The 16320-nt window shown below is 38.0% G+C and overlaps 2 protein-coding genes and 2 pseudogenes across 7 annotated transcripts in view; 1 reads left to right on the forward strand and 3 right to left on the reverse strand.

The window, feature by feature from the left end:
• The window catches only part of FOCAD (focadhesin), a 380810-nt gene that overhangs the window by 362399 nt on the left and 2091 nt on the right, over positions 1–16320 (forward strand). For all 6 annotated transcript variants that reach the window (XM_058301924.1, XM_058301923.2, XM_071216761.1 and 3 more), the window contains 6 exons: positions 3137–3397; positions 4051–4140; positions 7764–7941; positions 11678–11775; positions 13787–14038; positions 16097–16172. In XM_058301924.1, the coding sequence (XP_058157907.1) occupies positions 3137–3397; positions 4051–4140; positions 7764–7941; positions 11678–11775; positions 13787–14038; positions 16097–16172 (955 nt within the window). The remainder of the gene's footprint in view (positions 1–3136; positions 3398–4050; positions 4141–7763; positions 7942–11677; positions 11776–13786; positions 14039–16096; positions 16173–16320) is intronic.
• On the reverse strand, positions 554–1630 carry LOC101412670 (ubiquitin-associated domain-containing protein 2 pseudogene; annotated as a pseudogene).
• Positions 2849–16320, reverse strand: part of HACD4 (3-hydroxyacyl-CoA dehydratase 4) — a 44655-nt gene continuing 31183 nt past the window's right edge. Inside the window, exon 7 of the mRNA XM_058301933.2 lies at positions 2849–2993. Coding sequence (XP_058157916.1) covers positions 2926–2993 — 68 coding nt within the window. The 3' untranslated portion in view covers positions 2849–2925. The remainder of the gene's footprint in view (positions 2994–16320) is intronic.
• On the reverse strand, positions 13241–13382 carry LOC111760750 (small nucleolar RNA SNORA1; annotated as a pseudogene).

The following is a 16320-nucleotide window of genomic DNA, read 5'->3' on the forward strand; positions in this document are numbered from 1 at the left end:
CAGTGGTTAGGGCGTCCGTCTACCATATGGGAGGTCCGCGGTTCAAACCCCGGGCCTCCTTGACCCGTGTGGAGCTGGCCATGCGCAGTGCTGATGCGCGCAAGGAGTGCCGTGCCACGCAAGGGTGTCCCCCGCGTGGGGAGAGCCCCACGTGCAAGGAGTGCGCCCGTGAGGAAAGCCGCCCAGCGTGAAAAGAAAGAGCAGCCTGCCCAGGAATGGCGCCGCCCACACTTCCCGTGCCGCTGACGACAACAGAAGCAGACAAAGAAACAAGACGCAGCAAATAGACACCAAGAACAGACAACCAGGGGAGGGGGGGAAATTAAAATAAATAAATAATAAATCTTAAAAAAAAACAAAAACAAAAAAACAAACATTAGGAATAAGTGATCATTCTCCAAATTAAGGAAAATATCCAATAAAAAATATAGAAAATGTTAACAGCTAACACTTTTGATACAGTAACTATAATAATCTTGGAGTTTTGGACAAGGAAGCAGTAGGGACTGCCCTGTATCCAGGAGAATATCATAGCTGTCAAGAGTGCCTGATCCTCCTGTGCAGCTTTGGATGTGGGGCCTGCGCCCACTGTCCCTGCATAGCACCTGGCTGGCCCCTGAGGTCTGTGCCTCAGGACTGTCAGTGCTGCAGCAGGATGTTGGTAGCCACATCAAGGTCATTATTCAAAGCTCTCAGGGATTTCAAAGCATCAACTCTGGAACGCCCATCTCCGTGAGTCGGGCAACTTGTTGAAGAGTTGATGCTTGTTGTTCAGACTGCCACCCATCCTGATAGTTTATATTTTGTCACTGATGTAAAGGAGGGAAAAGACAATTCCAACTGATCATTCCTCCATGCTGCTATCTTTGTTGCCTCACTGAGAGATCATCCATCAGCTGACTGTCTGTTTTTTGTTGTCTCTCAATGTCCCCTGTTGCTCTCATCCCAATTCTGTTTTCATTGGTGAGTTCTGGAGATGAAAAGATAGGTTCAGGTATCTAAGAAAACAACTTTGCCATCCAGTGGGGGATGCAGGGCAGCTAATGAGCTTTCAACACACTGCTCTTGTAGCAAATACCAGAAATAAATCCACATATGGCTACATTCCAGATGTAGGAAACAGAGGTGAAAAACTGTAGTCCCCACATATAAAGCAATGTCTTGTTTGTGATGGAAAACTGGCTCAGAATTTGTGCCATTTGGACCCTTGGAATGGAGCAATAAAATGGTATGAACAGAGCAGACACAGGTGCCCAGAATACAAAGGCAAATTACTAGTTGCAGTGATACCAAATGATACTGCATAGTTCAACAAGGATAAAGTCAAGGCTGAGAAAACCCAGGAACCCAGCAAAAACCATGCAGATTTTCTGCTGCCATATCTTCTTTCGAATATCCTAAAATTATAAATAAGATGACTGCAGAAAGTATCTTTCAATTCAAGGCAAATTCTTCCACACCTCAACCTCCAAATCTGGAAGTCATTCTCGACTGCTTGAGAGTCATGTTGGAAGGATTTCTGACAGTGAGGTAGGAGGGTCAGTAACAGGGACAGGGCACTGGAGACCAGTAAAAGGCTCTTGGGCAGAGGCACCTTGTAAAACCCACTCAAGCCAGGGCTGGTGAGCATGGTCCCCCCAGGCCCAGAGCTCTCACAGGCGGAAGCTTACAGTTTCCTCCTAAGGACTAATTTCTGTTATGATTCTTCTCTTCTGTCGAATTGCTTCTCATGAAATAAAAACTTTCTGAAGTAATTTTCTACTTAGAGTTCTATCCCATCAGATCCTGGTAAGATCAATAGTGTCATATTGTATTATCATGAGTTTATCTCATTATGTTGTTTGAAGAAATATTTTTGTAATCATCAAGTTTGGAAAGAAAGAAATAAATGCTAGAGTTTAACCATTTTATTTATCAGCCTTAAACCTAAATTTCAAATTTAAAAATGTAGGAATAAAAATTAATTTTTTGCCACTTTTCTTCTGCCTAAACTTTCATGTTTCTGGGCTTTAACACCAGAATGACAACTTTGGACTTGATCTCTAAGTACTATGGAGGCTCTGTTAGGAACCTGGTATAAGACTGATGTGGTCCCAGAATGGATCTCAAGGGGAGGCGGCCATGGGTGGTTACGCCACATACCCAGTGGCTGCCATTCCAACCTACCAGCTAACCTGGGTTCTTGGTCCAAGATATTAACAGCAACCTAACAATAGTATCTAATAATTACTAAGTGCTTACTATGTACCTGGCACTTTACATGTTTTAGCTAACTTATTCCTCATCACAACCCAAATGGTGGGGGCCCAGGGGGCTAGAACTATTACTTTCCCCATTTTTTGAGATGAGGAAACAGAGGAACAGAGAGGTTAAGGAACTTATCTAAGGTTCCACAGCTAGCAAGTGGCACAACTGGAATTGAACTTGAGTGGTCTGGTTCTAGAGCCCAAGCTCTTAACTACTGAGCTGCATTCTTGGAAACACAGCAGTCAAGGGACCCTCCCTAACTTCCTTTAGCCAAAGGTCTATACTTTGGAATTGTCAAATGTTGGGATTTCAGAATAGGTTCTGTGAAACCTGAGCCATGGTTTATGATTCAAAGCTATAAGAATTGGATATTTTTTTAATGGATTTGTCTGTTTTATTGCTGGTAAATAAAGCAGCAGATTACTGAAATACAGTTATTTTGAAATTCATTTTTCTTGGCCTAGTGTGTTTCAAATTAGTGGGGCTAATACTATCTTTACAGCACTATTGAGCCTTTTCATCTTCAGAGCTTTTCTTGCCAGGGAATGTGATCTTTTAAAACTAAAGAGCAACTGTCATATACTTTCACAAGTAGCATTTTATTTCCCTTTTTGAAAAGATTCAAGGTTTAAGCTGAGTAGTTCACAGATGGATTGGCAGGTATCATATACACATGAGTCACCCTGGATCAGAAATAAATGCAGCAGCCAAAATTCGATGCACTGGTAGTCCATTGGACCATGAAGCTATGAGAAAATGAAAGAGAAGGGAATAACATTAAACCTTTATCTTTTAGTCTACCCTCAAACACCGCAATGACCCGGAGTTTCTGAGTACTGCAAACCTAGACTTGCCTGTTTACATCTGACCTCTTCTGTTTTTCTTCTAGCTGAATATCAAGAAATACCTCCTAGAATCTGTTCCTCTGTGGATGAAACATGTCTCTGAAGAACAGATTCATGGTTTTGTTGAAAATTTACTTGTGGCAGTTTTTAAAGTAGCTGCTCCACTTTCAAGTCCTGAGTTATGCCAAAGTGCCTTACAGGGTCTGAGCCAGGCCATGAAACTGCCTGGCCCTGTCTGCCACCTCTGGGGTCTGCTCTGTGAAGCTACTGGGAAAATTTTTGACCTTCTGCCAAATAAGATTCGGGTAAGGAACAAAAATATTTACATTCCTGACAATTTATGTTTGGGATTTTTTAAAGCCTTTTTGGCAAAGCAGGGAGGTGTGTGTTTTAAGAATGTGGGTGGGAAGGCCAGCAAGAAGTGACCACATTCCTCACTAGGAGCGTTTCCTTCCAAGATCCAAATTGAGGTTGAATATTTAGAACCAAGGTTTTGACAAGCTCACAAACTGGTTAACCAGTGTTAGTCACACCAGTAAGTTTGCTGTTAGGCTCTTTTACTAAATGCTTGTAGAAAATGCCCAAGTTTTGAAACCTAGAGAATTTTTGAACGTGTAGTCCAAAATACTATTTATATCAAGTGTATTACTATTGGCCCTTTTCCTCCCCCAGCGAATCACTGAATTATACTTTTACAAAAGAGATTCAAAATCCATTTGAAATTATGGAATTCCAGATAAAGGGAATAAAAGCACAGGCAAACAAAAAGATACACAAAATGATAGGGAAAATGTTTTTTAAAGTCATAAAAATTAACCATGTGTTTTTTGTTTGGCTAAAATAGAAATCTTAGCTTCTGTTCATGGGTATAAGCAAATCTAAAAATTTGTCGGAATGTTAAGAGTAGACTTGTTATCTTGCAATGTATGTTGACATGCTTGGGATTTTTCTTTGCCAGCGAAGTGATATAGAACTGTATATCAGTGTAGCAAAATGCCTCTCGGAAATGACAGATGATGACGCCAGTCGGGTTGCCCAGATTACTGAGGTAATAACATCTCTCCCTTTTTTTCATTACTAAAGTGAAGAGATGATTACAATATTCTTTTGGCTGAACCTAATTTTGCTTTGTATTTGTTACTCTTTAATTTCAGCAGACTATCCTTCTGTTTGACTGCAGGGTCTATTGTCTGGCCCAGTGACATTGTTGGCGTTTAATGTTGTATGAATAACTTTATTATCCAATCGCTTCCACTTTGTCAAGAACATTTTAAGGTCACCTATGAGGAAAAATAAGTATAGGAATACCTCTTCAATACAAAATCCATATTAAAGAAAATATTCTGACCAAAGAACTTTCTGGTACATGGAAGGCATAAATAAATAGTTTAGTTCCCACATTTATTTTCCTCCACCTGCTATGTATCCTATTGAAAAACAAGCACTATTAGCCCTGACACAGGATAGTTAACAAGTACCCTCCCCAACACCCATGTCTAGTCAAATGATGAATGAGCAAAAGCAGCATACTAGTAAGGTTACCAGATTTAGCAAATAAAATACAGGATGCCCTATTCAATCTGAATTGCAGATGAAAATGATTAATTTTTAATAAGAATTAAACAATGAATAACCCTACATAGCAGGTGATACCAAAGGTCTTGAGAGCCATGAGTCTTGCCATAGCTGGTACACATCTCGTTTATCTCAGTTATGGCAGGTTTGCCTGTTCAGTTGAATCCTTGAATTTCTGCTGCTTATAGCAGCGGATCTCAAAATGTAGTTCCTGGACCCGCAGCAGCATCACCTGGGAACTGATAAGAAACGTGAATCCTCCAGCCAAATTTCAAATCTACTGAATCCAAAACTCTGGAGGTGGGGCCCAACTGTCCATGTTTTCTAGTACTTCCAGGGATTCTGATGCATTCTAAAGTTTGAGAACCACTATTATACAGTATTTGGAATATCAGCATTTTGGAGATTGGTGGTGTTAAGGAGAAGCAGTCTAATGAAAGTTTTAAGAGTATGAACTCTAGAGCCTCACTGGCTGGGTTGAAATCTAACTCTCTTATTTACTATCAGTGTGGTCTTGCTTAACTTTCATAACTTCTCTCTGCCTCAGTTTCCTCATCTACAATAGAGATAATAATAACACCTACCTCCTAAGGTTATCTAAGGTTAAATGATTTAATCTGTATTAAACATTTGGAACAGTGGCTGGCATAAGGCAATCACTCAGTAATTATTACCATGATTATTACATTTGTAAATATATGTTTCTATTACACTCATGTAATTTAGTTGGAAGTAATGCATATAGTTTACTTCTTGGTACCTAGAGCTAAAGATTGCTATGTTTCTCACTTGGATTCCTGAAATATGATTTAGAACATTGTCCCTAGAGCATACTAAATAGTGCTCTGAAGACCCCAAAAGAGTTACTATGCCACGCTGAGGTTAGAGTTTCCTGTTTATTTCTGAGAAGAATAGAGGTAGGAATAGGGTAATGGTGAAGAGCTCATACTCCCTTGGTTCCAATCCTTGTTCTGCTACTGGTAGTTTTGTGACCTTAAGCACATTAATTAATTCTGTGCTTCAGTTATCTTATCTATAAAGAGAGATAATCATACTCTGCATAGGGTTGGTATGAGAATTAAATGATTGATGCAGCAGTTTTTCAAACTTCTTGATTTTAGTAACCCTCTAAAAATTTTTGAGAACCCCAAGCTTTTATTTAATATATTGATATCTGTTGATATTTATCGTATTCAAAGTTAAAACTAAGGTATTTAAAATATTTCCACATTTATTTTAAAATAATAATAAGCCCATTACATGTTAACACAAATTAAAAAAAAAAAACTATTTTCCAAAGCACAAAAAAGGCATTGTTTTACATTCTTGCAAGAGTCTTTAATGTCTGGCTTAATAGAAGACAAAATGATTTTCATAGCTGCTTCTTCATTCCATCTGTTATAATGTTTTGGTGATGTATATGAAGAAAATCTAGTCTCAATATGTAGGTTGAAAAGGGAGGAGTATGTTAATAGTCTTTTCAGATAATTATGGACATCCTTATTTGATGTTATACCAAAACCCAACAAATTTGTAGTTTCTCAGAGACTAGCTGCAATGCAGAATCTGAAACCAAATCCATGAACTTCACGTAATCTCTTAAAAAATTTATTGGTTTACCTTGCCCTTTGGTTCTTTTACCAGTATATGATTAACATTGGTCATTTGGAAAATATTGGATCACTGAGTTTTGAAGACCTTCCAAAAGTTGGTATATTTCATTATACAATATCAAAACAGCATATGTGTTAATATCACCAGCAATCTCTTACTTTGCATATTGGGAAGCTGCTGAGATTGTGTTAACAGTTGTAAATTTTCAAAAAAATTGAATTTTTACTTGAAAGCTCAGATTTTATCACTGGCAACAAATTCTTTTTTCTTTTTTTTTTTAATGTTACAGGCTTATTTCCAATTTTTATTTATTTTTTTATTTAAAGAGACACTGAAGCTGGGGATTGAACTCAGGACCTTGTATATGGGAACCTGACTCTCAACCACTGAGTCATATTGTCTCTTCTGAGTTGGTTTTTCTGTTTGTTGTTTGTTTTTGTTTTTAGGAGATACTGGAGATCAAACCCAGGTCCTATATGTAGGAAGTAGGCACTCAACCACGTGAGCTACAGCCACTCTCTATCCTCCAATTTTAAAGAAATAGTTTCTTAAATACCCAGTTTAAATAGCCATGGTTTGTCTGTTAGTCATTCTTTCAAGTAAATGGTGTTCCATGAAAAGAGTGGCTATTTCAGCTCACAACACAGTTTTAACAAGTGTTTTTTCCTTGGGACAACCATTATACTTGTGTAAGCAACAGAACCATACACGTCCTTCCCATTTTGTCACACAGAATATCAAAAATATGTGTACTCGAGGGTGAAGGCTTAATGAAATTAATAATTTTCATTGTTGCAACAAGAATATTTTAAAAGAAATTACCTTTTTATAATACTACAAGTGACAGTGGAGAGTACAACAAATACTAGTAGTTTGGTGTTACTGCCATGCTAAAGTTCCAGTAGTTTTACCCACCTTTAGTTTTTGCAGTACAAGTGTCAACACAGTGAAAATAAAGTTCCAGTAGTTTTACCCACCGTTAGTTTTTGCAGTACAAGTGTCAACACAGTGAAAAAAGTCTACAAATGTCTAGATATTATTATAAGAAGTTTTGACCTCACAATCCCTCTAAAAGTGTTTGGAGTCTACCATGGATCTATTTACCATACCATGTTTTGAGAATGCTGAATTAATATGTGCTCAGTGCTCAGTATGGTGCCTGGCATGTGATAAGTACTGTATTTGTTAGTTATCATTCTACTGTTTTTTTGTGTCTACTTACTAAATTATCTTCACTGACTAATGTCTCTACACATTTATGATTTTTATAAAAAAGAGGAGGTGATATTATAATCCTTTCTATAGTCTTTTTAATATAGAACACAATCTGAGATAGGTCGCATGCTGAAGTGAATGAACAGTTTCAGCCTTTTGGAATAGTAATCAACTTCAAATGTACTGTTTCTCTTTTTGCCCTACTCTGAGGGTTCTGTAACCACTTCAGTTAATTTAATAGTAACTGAACAATGTGCTTTTTTGCAGAACAACATAGAAAAGGCTGCCTTTGTCAAACTGTACTTAGTGTCTCAAGGACGGTTCCCTTTGATGAGCTTGATGGACATGCTCAGTGTTGCTGTGCAGCACCATGCGAAAGAGACCGTGGCCTGGATGATGCTGCACAGCCTATACCAGGCCCGGATTGTGAGCCATGCCAACACAGGTGAGGCCCACCTGGTGCAAGCTCAGGAACAGAAAATTGTTTTCTCATCTTAAAAATTATCTCAGTGTTTCTTGGACAAACCCTGCTTAGCACTGGGGTAGACACAGGCCTTCTTAACCTAGCTAAGCCACACCCTGGATGTAAATGATCACTTACAACACCCACTTTTTGAAGATGGGAATGGATTCCTTTCAGGGTTTTTATATTGTACTTGGCCACCAGACCCTCAAGGATATAAACAAGATTATAAGAATCCTTCTGCCCATTTAAATTCAGTTTCCTAGACAGATACGATGTAGTGTTATCTGCCTGGTGTTTCATAAAAATGGCTTGTGGTTGGACATTTAACAAACACATTTTTTTTTTTAAGATTTATTTTATTATTTATTTCTCACCCCTTCCCCCGCCCCCCCAGTAGTCTGCTCTCTGTGTCCATTCGCTGTGTGTTCTGCGTCGGCTTGCATTGTCAGGTTGTACCAGGAAACTGCATCTCTGTTTTGTTGCATCATCTTGCTGCATTAGCTCTCCGTGTGTGCGGTGCCACTTCTGGGTGGGATGCACCTTTTTTTCACATGGGGCAGCTCTCCTTGTGGGGCACACTCCTTAAGCATGGGGCACCCTATGTGGGGACGCCCCTGTGTGGCATGGTACTCCTTATTTGTGGCAGCACTGCGCATGGGCCAGCTTACCACATGGGTCAGGAGGCCCTGGGTATCGAACACTGGGCCCTCCATATGGTAGGCGGATGCTCTATCAGTTAAGCATTCCTTCCTCAGACCTACATAACCACTAATCTCCTCTCATCTTTATAAATTGATTTATATTTATATTTTATACAAATGGAATCATACAATATGTAGTACTCTGTCTGGACTCCTTCGTTAGTATAATGGGTTTTTTTTGTCTGATATTAACATTTTTGTACTATTAACTTATATTTGTCCAGTTTAAAAAAAAATGGTCTTATATATGCACTTCTACCAATGTTCATTTTTCACATAATATATCTATATCTCACATAATATATTTAACTCTTAATAGGGCAGTCATACAGCATTTGTCCTTTTGTTTCTGTCTTGCTTCACTCAATATAATGTCCTCCAGGTTCATATTCTTCCATGTTATATGTTTCACAGCTTCATTTCTTCTTACTGCTGTGTAATAGTCCATCATGTATATACTCCACAATTTGTTTATCCATTCATCAGTTGATGAACACCTGAGTTGTTTCCAGCTTTTGGCTGTCATGAATCACGCTGCTATGAACATCGGTGTGCAGATACCTATTTGTGTTACTACTCTCAGTTCTTTTTGGTATATGCTTATCAATAGTATTGCCAGGTCCCATGGCAAGTCTATATCAACTTCCATAGGAACTGCCAAACAGTCCTCCACAGTGGCTGTACTATTCTGCATTCTCACCAACAGTAAATAAACTTTCTCTCTCTCTACATCCTCTCCAACATTTACAGTTTTCTGATTTTTCAATAGCAGCTATTCTAATAGGTATGACATGATATCTTATTGTAGTTTTGATTTGCATTTTCCTAGTTGGTAGTGATGTTGAACCTTTTTTCATGTGTTTCTTCGCAATTTATATTTCTTCTTTGGACAGTTGTGTTTTCAAGTCTTTTGCCCATTTTTTAATTTTGCCTTTTATTGTTGAGTTGTATTATCTCCTTATATATCACTGGATATTAAACCCTTATGAGACATTTGATTGCCAAATATTTTCTCCCATTGAGTTGGCAGCCTTTTCAACCCTTTTGACAAAGTCCTTTGTGGTGCAAAAGTGTTGAATTTTGAGGAGGTCCCATTTATCTATTTTTTCTTTTGTTGTTTGTGCTGTGAGCATAAGATTTAAGAAACTACCGCCTATCACAAGATCTTAAAGATGTTTTCCGACATTTCCTTCTAGGACTTTTATGATGGTTGTTTTTATATTTAAGTCCTCGATCCATTTTGAGTTAATTTTTGTACAAGATGTGAGAGAGGGGTCTTCTTTCTTTCTTTCTTTTGAATATGGTTATCCATTTCTCCAAGCACCATTTGTTAAATACTGTTCTGGTACAGCTGGGTAGGCTTAACAGCTTTGTAAAAAAAAAAAAGCACCTGAGTGTAGATGTGAGGGTCAATTTCTGAGTTCTCAATCTGGTTCCATTGGTTAATATGTCTGTCCTTAGGCCAGTACCATGCTGTTTTTTTACCAATGTAGCTGAGTAATATGCTTTAATGTCCGGAAGTGAGAGTTCTCCAACTTCATTCTTCTTTTTTAAGACATTTTTTGCTATTTGGGGCCCTTTACCCTTCCAAATAAATTTTACTTGGTTTTTCAATTTATGCAAAAAAGGCTGTCGGGATTTTTATTGGGATTGCATTGAATCTGTAAATCAGTTTGGGCAGAACTGATAACGTAACAATAATTAGTCTTTCAGTCCATGAACATGGAATGTCCTTCCATTTATTTACGTTTTCTTCAGTTTCTTTTAGCAATAACAAACACATTTTAAAAACAGCCATGAGAACAGTAAATTGTTATTCTATAGAAGAACTTCTCAGGGATGAGAATAAAATCTGGCTACCCTATTTACATCCTCAAGTTAGATGCTCTAAGCTTCAGGCTCTGCTAATGAATCACATAGGGCAATTTTTAAACCACTTTCAACATTTTACTGGAACAATTACCTGGAAAGGAAACTCCTCCATTTCTCTGTCCATGTCTTTTGTCCTATGCTTATAATTTCTCAAATCCACATTCAGGTTCTTAGTGCTGCCTAACTTAAGATCAGATGTGGCTGGGAAGTTCTTGTGACTCTAGACAAGTAGCTTAAGTTTCTGTGCTCAATTTTCCAATTCTTGTATCTTTAAGCTTTTGAGAGAACTGACACACATGATTGTAACATTTTTGCAAGACTGTATAAGAAAATTTGAGTCATCCTCCTCTTTGGTAATTTATGATTGCCTGAGTGCCTGGCTATTGAAAAATGAACGTGTGATAAGAAACTGAATTTTCTTACTCTATACCAAAAGTGTATTTATCAGGAAGACATCTAGTAGGTGTTCCCAAGTAAACATGAGTAGACATATGCAATACATTAAAATAAATTTGATATTGCTCCTGGTTCTAACTAGTCGACCCTCAAATGTAGTTACCATTGTTTTTCTTATTTACTGAATTTTTGGAAACCTTCCCAAGTACTGTGCTGAGAATCCTCAGTTTTAAGAAATAGGAAAGGGAAAAATGTCAATATTTATGCTGATTTTTGTTTTCCAGTTCCTTTTAAGGACTGGGTTTTCTTTTTATGTCTTTGGGATAGGTTTTCTCTGTGATTTTGGCATAAACTTGGAATACTTACTGCAAAAGGACTATAAAAACAACTAATAAACCGAAATTCAACATTACTGGCTAGTCAGCATGCCAGATTTCTCCCAGCATGTTTAATGCTGAGAGAGAAACTCTGTCTAATAAGTGCATTTTATTACTAGTGGCTTGTTGGGTTTGAAGAATAAATTAGCTTTTAAAAACAAAGACCAAAATACAGTCATCTGGTGTTAATAGTGTCAAGGACCTCTCTTATATGAAATCAGAGTCTCAGGTATTATTGCAAGAGGACTTGGACTACTGGATGGAATCCTCACCGGGTGTTCTACTTTAATTATGATGGTTATTGCTGATCTGCTTTACATTTCAAAGGAAAATAATGGTTCTGGTAACAAATTGTCCTTTTCGTTTCAGGCGTGTTGAAGAGAATGGAGTGGCTCTTGGAACTGATGGGTTATATTAGAAATGTTGCTTACCAATCAACATCTGTTCAGAATGTGGCTCTTGATGAGGTACAGTCTATAGGAGTAATTTGTAGCTCCCTTAAAAGAAAGAACTTTTATTTACCCTCCCAAAAGAGGACTATACTGCTTGCAGCTGTTCTTTCCCTCCTCCCTTTTGAGAAACAGTGGTGATAACTCTCTGTTGCCAGAAGGAAATGGATGTTCTTACCATGCTCTTGGAAACACTCAGGGCTGTTCTTTGAAAAATATTTTCAACAGACCAGGTTTCCTGACAGGTAAAACACAAAGGACAATAGCTAGAGGGGGAACCTGGGTGCCGAGATGGAAATACAGGGCTCCAGCCTATGCACTGGCCCAGAGCACAGCTTCAAACTCCGATTTGAAGAAGTTCCTAAAGTTATAAAGATATTCTGTATGTGCGCCAGTACTTTCTTGAATGTGCGCATGTTGGGAGCCCAGTTTATATCATACCTACAAAATTAACTTTGACCCCAAAAGTTAAGAGCCACTGGTATTGGGTGGCATAAAAAAAAAAAAAAAGACCAATAAAAATGAAGACTGCTTCTTCTCCACACTTCCTCATTTTCTTGATTTAGCTGGCCACTGTGCAATTAATAGAATTTTTTTCTATAGGCATATTTCATGGATATGTTGTTTACTTTGTGAGTACAATTTGCATAATCTGGGGCATTGTTTGAAATTCTACCCAGCTTTCCTGAAGAGAGATATATCTTTTTGAAATTTTAATTAGTGAGATCAGGAATTATAATCTCACTAATTGAAAGTTGTATTGTAAACTTTCTTTTTGAAATAGTATATTCTGTCCTTTTTCATTCTGATCTAAATTTTTCTTAACTTGCTCTGTTTTCTTACAAAATTCATCTTTAAAAAGTTGGTAAATACAGATAAACAGAAAGTAGAATCATTTAAATCAGTCATCCAACAACTCAGAGGTGACACCCCTGTTACCAATATTTTTGTATGTTTCTAGATTAGTCTAAAATGTAAATGGATGGATTCTATACAGATAAATAAATATATGAGAAGAGTCTTTTTTTGCTCAAAAATGGAATCAGATTATACATATTTTTTACAATGTAAAAGTATTTTTAATATATGTAGCAAATTAAGGTAATAAATTTTTTATTTATGGAATTCAATGTGTGATCATTCCACTGCTTAATTATCAAAGTCAGCCTAGTTCCTCTGAAGCTGAAAACAAGATTTATTCAAGATAGCCCTCTTGAAAAGAATCCACAACTGTTTCCAGTCAGCCTTGTCATAATTCTTTTAGATGGGCTTCTTTTCATCTCCACTTGTGTGTGGACAAACGGATGTATGCTTCAGAAACTCCCCACCTATTTATTAATTCTAGAATTATTGGATCCTAATTTCTTTGTGTTATTCACGTTAGGTCCCTAGAAAAGAGTACATTTATATTTTGGCAAATGATCTAAAATGTACTAACCTTTAATCTGCTAACATCCATTTTTTAACTCATGACTCGAGGGAAAAAAATTACAGTTCTCATTGTCACTACTGCAATGAATTTACTCTGGTGGAAGCATAATCTGTGTCTCAATTTAGCCACATTTATCAATTCTGGACACCACAATCAACTGTGCCCATTCTCACATATTTTTTAAAATCAGTTTTGACCACATCACACTAAATCTAAATATCTTTCTCCATGTCACTCTTAATTTCTTAATCTCTTTGCAAACACCAGAACGGAGGAGTGCTTGGATCTCAGTGTGATGAGGAATTAAATAAATTATACTTCTCCTGAAGTGTTAGAGAAATAATGAAACTGTTGGACATAACTGTCTTTAGAAAAGGGGACCCCTGATGACCTTCCAAAGCCCTAATATATCTCTTTATTAAGCTTGAAAATAGAGTTAGCTCTTCAGTCCCTGTTCTTCTTCTGGGGTTGGGGTAAGAAGAAGGAAGAGTTGAATGCAGGGGAAGATAACATTTCATCATGATGGACTGTTTCATTGAACATGTTTCTTGAATTGTTATGACATGTGACTCAGCCTTGTTTCTATTTCTGTTTTAGGCTCTGGACTTCTTGTTGCTGATATTTGCAACAGCAGTGGTTGCATGGGCAGACCACGATGCCCCTCTCCTCCTTGGCCTTAGTGCCAGCTGGTTGCCATGGCATCAGGAAAATGGCTCGGCTGGACCAGCATCAAGCTTCCTCGGCAGGAGTCGAATGCACAGGGTCACTCTGCAGGAGGCTTACGCTCTCCTTCCAAGTAGCACACCTCTTCTGCTACAAAAAGAGCCATGGAAGGAACAGACTCAGAAGGTAAGGTTGGCAGCCATGTGCTTATTAGGGTAGACAGCCATTTCCTCTTCAACATTCCCTGCTGTAGAATTGATGTGGGATTTAAGTGAAATATGAATCACAGCACAGGCATATGTCATACAAAGTCCATATCTCAGCCAGATGCAGGCTTCAGAGATTGAGGTTAACCCAGGCTCTGATTAAAAACAATGATGACAACTACAGCAACAACTTCCTTACAGTTAGGGGTAGAGTGGGGAGAACAGCTCATACTTGCATGCATTTATTGAAGGTGATCTGTGTTCTTGATCCTGGGGAATAAAAGGATGCATATGTCTCAGAGCTGAGTATCTCAGAAAGGGAACAGGTAGGAAGACAAATTCAAGGTTCCAAGATGGTGTGATAACTAGGATAAAGTGGCACTGAGCAAGGGAAGGGGATGACCAACAGTTCCTGGTCATGGTTCAGGGAACTCTTCCAAGGGAAAACAGGAGTCTGGAGAACCCATCTTCCTGTACCATATTTAAGGTTCCCCACAGTTCTTTCCATCCCATAGACTTTTCCAGCTGCCCATCACATTCCTGGCCTATGCCAGATGTGTGGGAGATTCAAAACTAAAAGTCTAATATCATCACCATTGCCCTTAGGAAAATCAAAACCGTTGATTCTAATTTACACCTTAACACCTTTAGATTCTAATTTCGAGGTTCCCCAACTCTTAGCTGACATGTGAAGCATATGAAGAGACTCTGCTTCTTGCACTTCTCATTACGTGGCTTGGGCCTGACTTTAAGCAGTCAATTGGAAGATTCTTTTTTTAATCTCATTTAATAAAAACTGGCTTTTTATGAGGTTGAAAGCTTAAAAATAACTTTTTGTGGCTTATTCCTAAAATCCAAATGTTAATCTTTAAAAACATTTCTGAATCGTGGACCCACAGTGGGTTCCAGTTAAAATGCCTTTGTTTTCTTACACCTGGTAAGCATTAGTATTACTGCCCCAAATCTTGAGTTTGATGTTACGCTTTAAGAAAAATAAATTCAAATGTGGTATTCCCTAATGTTATTTCTGGTCTGGGATATTATGTTCACTTTGGACAAGAATGTAGACATCCTGCATCTATTACATATTTTTAGTGCTTGATTTATCTACTTAATACTAGGATATTATAAAACAGAATTAAGAAAGAGAAAATAAAAGATGAGAAAACCAAAGCAGAAAATTAGGAATATTTTCCTTTTCTTCCTCTTTTATTCTTTCTTCAACCCAGCCTCTATGTCCAAAATTAAAATGCCTAGCACCTATGGCTAATGTATGTGTTTGTTAATGAGCCAAGATTGGTAATATTAAGTCATCAATGAAATTACCCTGTGTCTAATTCAAAAACAATTTTGACTGTACCCTGAGAGATCAGTCAGATTCATAAGTATCATGAGTTTCTACCTCATTTGCAGGATTTATTTGCAATTAACATGCTTAGCTCTTCCTAGCAAATTATTTTTTGCCTTTCCTTTTGCATTTCAGCTTCCTTTTTCATATCCATTTGGGCACAAACTATCTTATCTACTGAAACATATTTTGTTTTAAATACAGGGGCTTACATTATTAACCAGCCTAGGAGCCTGGAACCAGTTGGGAAGTGGTGTTGTGCAAAGAAAAGAGTGTGGGGCTTTGAAGCCAGCTGTCCCTGAGCTCAAGTCTTCCCTCTGCCCTCCACTGGGAATGGACTTGGGCAAAGTTCTTAACCTCTCTGAGCCTCTCAGCATGATAAGAGTGTTCATGGCACACCAGAGGCTCTCTGGGCTCCTGGCTACCTCACTCTGAATACCTAGACCAGGTTCTAAGGTTATTTGACTAGGGAAGTAGATTTGACTTTGTCAGGCCATCTGGCTAAACAGAAGCTGGGTCCAAGTTTACCATGTCCTATGTTTGGTCCATGTCTCATGGCCACTTCCTAGCAGTCAGGTATTGCCTACAGACTGCTGCACTGATGCTCCTGCACAGAAGCCCAACAGATTGACTCATTTCTTAATAATCATGGAATTATCTTCACTAATACAGTTCTTCATTTCATCCTAGTTCATCGACTGGCTATTCAACATCATGGAATCTCCTAAAGAAGCCCTCTCAGCAAAATCCAGGGATCTTTTAAAAGGTATAATTTCCATGCCCTATGCTTAACACAGGCAAAAACCATCCAGTTGTCTTGCTGAAAGGGCTCTTTTTGGTTATGTGTAGGGAAGCAATCTTGAACTGTTACTGATGTAGCTTTTGAACCAAAAAGGTAGAGAGTTCCAGTGATA

The sequence above is a fragment of the Dasypus novemcinctus genome, chromosome 8 (assembly GCF_030445035.2).
Source record: "Dasypus novemcinctus isolate mDasNov1 chromosome 8, mDasNov1.1.hap2, whole genome shotgun sequence".
Classification (NCBI taxonomy): Eukaryota; Metazoa; Chordata; class Mammalia; order Cingulata; family Dasypodidae; genus Dasypus; species Dasypus novemcinctus.